At 40.8% G+C, this 5,505-nt stretch overlaps 1 protein-coding gene across 1 annotated transcript; it reads left to right on the top strand.

The window, feature by feature from the left end:
* The first annotated feature begins 1,926 nt into the window (after positions 1 to 1,926).
* Positions 1,927 to 4,713, top strand: TMCO2 (transmembrane and coiled-coil domains 2). The gene is made up of 2 exons (XM_020893997.2): positions 1,927 to 2,333; positions 4,316 to 4,713. The coding sequence occupies exons 1-2, from the start codon at positions 2,100 to 2,102 to the stop codon at positions 4,628 to 4,630; spliced, it is 549 nt and encodes a 182-aa protein (XP_020749656.1). The 5' UTR covers positions 1,927 to 2,099; the 3' UTR covers positions 4,631 to 4,713.
* The last annotated feature ends 792 nt before the right edge of the window (positions 4,714 to 5,505 follow it).

Below are 5,505 nucleotides of genomic sequence, written 5' to 3'. Positions count from 1 at the left end.
CGCTCACCAAACTAGACAAAAGCCCAAGAAGCAACAGAGACCTAGAACAGCCAAAAACAAACAATTTTTAAAAAGAACAAAATAGTTATTTTTTCCAGGCATCCCTATCCATGTTCTTTCTTTCAGTCAACCAGATGAACAAATCAGAATAGCATCAGACAATATTTTTCTAAAAAGTTTTCATATTTCCCCCTTTCTCTCCTTCCTTACCATGCCCCTCCTCTCCTCTTGGTACAAGCCATCTGTTGGATTCTTGCTGTCTTCATAACTGATCTCACAATTTATACGATAACACTTGTGTGTGAACTACCTTTTTTCATGTAAGACTTTTGGAAACAGACCTTGTATTTTCTCTTATCATACCTCTTTGTCAAGTGCATAGGTACTAGTCAGTAAATAATGGATTTGATAACATGGCATATAGGTTATGGGACAGCATGCTACTCTTTACAAAGTGCTTAGGCAATTATACTATTTGTTCCTATATCAATCTTATGAAGCAGAGATAAATAGATGAGCACAGTGAGGCTCAAATATGTCAAAAGCTTTCCCAAAGATACAATTTCTAAGCAATTAGTTCAGTTCAGTTCAGTTGCTCAGTCGTGTCCAACTCTTTGCAACTTCATGAATCACAGCACGCCAGGCCTCCCTGTCCATCACCAACTGCCGGAGTTTACTCAAACTCATGCCCATCGAGTCGGTGATGCCATCCAACCATCTCATCCTCTGTCGTCCCCTTCTCCTCCTGCCCCCAATCCCTCCCAGCATCAGGGTCTTTTCCATTGAGTCAACTCTTCGCATGAGGTGGCCAAAGAATACTTTGAAACTCCAATAGGAGTTTCAGCTTCAGCATCAGTCCTTCCAATGAACACCCAGGACTGATCTCCTTTAGGATGGACTGGTTGGATCTCCTTGCAGTCCAAGGGACTCTCAAGAGTCTTCTCCAACACCACAGTTCAAAAGCATCAATTTTTCAGTGCTCAGCTTTCTTCACAGTCCAACTCTCACATCCATACATGACCCCTGGAAAAACCATAGCCTTGACTAGACGGACCTTTGTTGGCAAAGTAATGTCTCTGCTTCTTAATATGCTATCCAGGTTGGTCATAACTTTCCTTCCAAGGAGTAAGCATCTTTTAATTTCATGGCTGCAGTCACCATCTGCAGTGATTTTGGAGCCCAAAAAAATTAACTCTTGACACTGTTTCCACGGTTTCCCCGTCCATTTCCCAGGACGTGATGGGACCAGATGCCATAGTGACATACAAAAAAGGAAATGCTACAAAATGATCCAGTAATAACCTCCCTCCACATTTCCCAAGTAAACTATTATCTTGGGTGTGTGTGTGTGTGTGTGTGTGTTTAGTCATGTTCGACTCTTAGCAACCCTGTGGACTGTAACCTGTCAGGCTTCTCTGTCCCTGGTATCTTCCCAGGCAAGAATACTGGAGTGGGTTGCCATTTCCTTCTCCAGGGGAATCTTTCCAATCCAGAGGATCAAACCCATGTCTCCTGTATTGGCAGGCAGATTCTTTACCACTGAGCCACCAGGGAAGCCCAGCTCTTTAGAAAGTCCCTCTTTAAATCCTATCTCCTCAAATCTCCACTTAACCTCACTTTTCTCATTTGAAATGTGAAAATAACTGTTCTCCATCCCATGGATTGTTGGAAATGCACTATACGCTAACAGGTAACCACATGTGGCTACTTAAATTTAATTAAAGTTAAATAAAATGTAAAATTCACTTCCTCAGGCACACTCGCCACATTTTAAGTGACTAGTGGCTTCCACGTTGGAAACAGCAGATATATCATTACCGAAAGTTCTATTGAACAGTGCTCTGTCAGCGCTAGGACTGGTCAAAGATCAGAGAAAGTGATATGATTGAACTGAAAACTCAGGCCATTGCCTGGTTGGTTTTGAGTGAGAAGGTTCAGCGGGTGGGTGGGAAGCAAGCTGACCTTCAGAACAGTGACATCACAAAGAACAGCTCACAGTGGCTCCGGAGCACCTGGACCCCCAGCCCACTTTCCCTAACTCATATCTAGGTTCCTGAAGCCTCTGCACATGTAGTTCCTGGAGCTGCTGGTATATTAAAATGTCATCTTCATCTTCTATCTGGGACACCATCGTAGATTATCTCTCTCTGAGCACGATATGGAATTATCTACAAGCAACTCTTCTGGGAGAGACTAGTGCGCCTCAGCAAACAAATTTGGGGCCACTAGATAACCTTGCTCCGGCTGTGCAAGTTATCCTGGGAATTTCCTTTTTGATTTTGTTGGGAGTGGGAATGTATGCCTTATGGAAACGAAGTGTTCAGTCAATTCAGGTTATACTCTTTTGTTATGGAGAAATTTAAATAGTTAAGCATTGTGAAATTTGGTCAGTTCTCTCCCATATTGCTGCCACCCAGTTTTAAGACCATGCAGATGAGCCAGAGTGCATGGCTCATCTGAAGTTGTCTCTGAAGTTGGTTGAAATTAGGTTAGCCTTAAAATTTTTCCTTCAATTAGGTTTTTGACATAAAAAAGCTTTCTCACAATGATCTTTGGCTTGCTTATAATAAAACAGATTAAAGAAGCTTGTAACATGAGAAGGCAGCCTTATCTCCAGATTTCTTTGATCATGTATTTGTATTCATCTTTGAGTGTCTAACTGTGGGCTGGACACCGTGTAGAGTACTTCTTATAGAATAGCACCACAAGTATAACTGGGATCTTGGGTTTTGCCTTTCTGTTCTTACTGTGCCTTTGCTCTGTAACTGATGAGAAAGCATGTATATGTTTATTTAGTCATTGCAATGAATGTATAGGGGCTCTTTGGGGGATTAGGAGTATAACTGGCTGGAATTACAAGAAACATTTAGGATTTTATATACTTCTGTTTAATTACCAATAATAACAGCTATATTTATAATATAGTTAAAACCTTTTGAGAATCTCAACAATTCCATGAAATGGATAGAGTTTCTTTTCATGTGACAAACAAGGAAAGAGGTGCATTGACATTCAGCCTAAATTTAAGAAGATGGTGTTTAAAGAGGGCTTTGTTAAGGAGTGACTGGTTTACTTGGTAAATGTTGAAAGAAGTTATTATTGGATTATTTTGTAGCATTCACTTATTTTCATGCCACTCTTGAGAAATCACTCACCTGCATTTCTTTCAACCTTTGAAAACCTTGCATGGTAGGCAGGGCAGGGATTATTGACTCCCATTTTGTAGGTGAGGGAATTTGGTTATCACCTACCCAAGGTGACATAGATTGTAAATGCTGGCCAAGCTGAGATTCAAACTCGATTTTTAGCATTCCAAATTACATTCTCCAAAATCTCATTTACTATAATCCAACTGATCGAAATCCTTAACAGGGATTTGTGTGTCTACATATTCATATTCTGCATTTCAATTAGCTAATAAAAGAAGAGAAGCCAAAACGCCAAACTCTTATCTATGCTACTCGGTTCTGCTCTTGTTTGGTTATTGCTTAATTCAATCAGATGAATTCGCAGCCCTCCAGGTACTTCATCCAAGAAAAAGAGGTGTATAACAAGAGTGGTTAATAAACTCTGGAGTCAGACTACAGGGGTTTCTTGGTTTTGCCACTTCCTGAGTGAGCTGAGAGCAATCACTTAGGCTCTAAACCCCAGTTTTTTTATCTGCGAAATGGGTTTGATAACAGTGCCCCCTTGGGGTTTTTGTGAGGATTAAAGGAGGTATTGTATGTATAAAACTTAGCATGTAACAGTGCTCAATAAGCAATGCTAGTTATTATAAGGATAAAAGGTGATTTTTTTTTCTTTTCCTAGTTAGACTCTGTCCTAGCACCTTAAAAAAAAAATTTCCATGACCAAGAAATCCAGCGTTTCAGACTGCTGTGTCCTAAAAGAATGTACATGGAAATCAGAATTCCTGGATTCCAGTCATGGCTCTACTATTTCCAAGTATATGACAATGACAGGGTACCAAATGGAAGGTATCTAAATGATTACCTGGTGTTTTTTTTTTTCCTACATAAATAGGTCATGCACAGGCAAGGAAACTCCTAGCACAGAGCCTTGCATGAAGCAAGCTTTCAGCAAACATTATCTACTATTATAATCTTTATTAATTAGATGCAAATAATAATCTCTGATCAGCCTACCTCTCCACTTTGTGGTAAGTAAAGATCAAAAGACAAAATAGCTGTGAGGATGTTTTGTTAGGAATGAAGGATTATTATTACTATTAGAGGTTTTTCTTTGCATCTACAGTAGACTGTGGCATTTCACGTGAATAAACAAGTAACGTTCAACTTCTGTTGTTTTATTTTAGAAAATACTGTTGTTTGCAATCACACTCTACAAACTTTACAAGAAAGGCTCAGATTTTTTTCAGGCTTTGCTGGTCAGCCCAGAAGGGAGTGATCTCACACTTCAAGACAATAATATTTTCCTGTCTTTGGGTCTGCAAGAGAAGATTCTGAAAAAGCTTCAGACAGTGGAAAACAAAGTGAAGGACTTGGAAGGGATGATCATTTCCCAAAAACCTACCACAAAGAGGGATTACTCCCCTGAGCACTACTGCAGCTGCTCCGACTGCCAGAGTCCCTTGCCTACATCAGGGTTTACATCCACATCTGAAATGTGATGGACTCCAACTTTTTCTAGAAAAGCGCTGTTTTCCTCGTGTGTGCAGTGGTGTATCAATAAAGACAGAGAACTATATTGAAATTACCTGGCCAGGACTGGTTCTCTATTTAGCAGGGCTGTTTCCACTTGTGTGTGTGGTGGGGTCACAAGGGCGATCATGCTGGTTAAAAATGCCTGAGATTGTGGGGCCGGCTTGATAGGCTGGAGACCATAAGCAGCCATATAGAAACGCAACCATGGGGGAGGGAATAGAAAGGAGAATGGTCAGGGATGTGACCTTGAGTTCCGTGCTGAAGAGGTTGGATTAGATACAATAAAAACAGGAGAGTACTGTAAAGGGTGATGCTGTGGACTGTCCTATAGAGAGGGAGGCTGACTTTTGTCCTTGTTTTTGGTCTAAAATATGTGGCCTGAAATCTCCTTGCATTAATTATTCAGAGGTGGGCAAGGATGGGGCTGGACATAAAGGAGATTGCTTGATTTTATCCAACTTTTACTAATTCTTACTCTGTGCTAAGAGTAAGAGCATTATGGTAATTCTTGGGAAACTGTCCTGAATGCTTCTGGGGCACTCAGTTTTGCTGGTTGGATGGGAAATTTCAGAACAAGGAATTACAAAAACAATACAGGGAATTCAATGGAGGCCCAGTTGTTAGGAGCCTACACTTTCACTGCCAAGAGCATGGATTCAATCTGATACCATGCAGGGCCCCGTGGGGCTCCTAGGCACAAGGTCTTTCTGTGTCCCCTATTTCTTTGATTATAGGAAATGACCTTCATTTAGCCTCCATGACCTTCCAAGTTCCAGTGGGTAGATTCAAGCTGTTGTTAATTAGGGAAGGACGGTACATGCATGCATTCACTAGTGCTTGG

Source organism: Odocoileus virginianus, chromosome 5, assembly GCF_023699985.2.
Source record: "Odocoileus virginianus isolate 20LAN1187 ecotype Illinois chromosome 5, Ovbor_1.2, whole genome shotgun sequence".
NCBI lineage: Eukaryota > Metazoa > Chordata > Mammalia > Artiodactyla > Cervidae > Odocoileus > Odocoileus virginianus.
The sequence above is the reverse complement of the archived record's forward strand: the minus strand, read 5'-3'. Positions and strand labels throughout refer to the sequence as shown.

Excerpts from the sequence above, each read along its gene's own strand:
- TMCO2 (XM_020893997.2), top strand. The coding sequence starts at position 2,100 with ATGTCATCTTCATCTTCTATCTGGGACACCATCGTAGATTATCTCTCT. Across the intron at positions 2,334-4,315 it reads GAAGTGTTCAGTCAATTCAG|AAAATACTGTTGTTTGCAAT; the intron begins GTTATACTCTTT and ends GTTTTATTTTAG.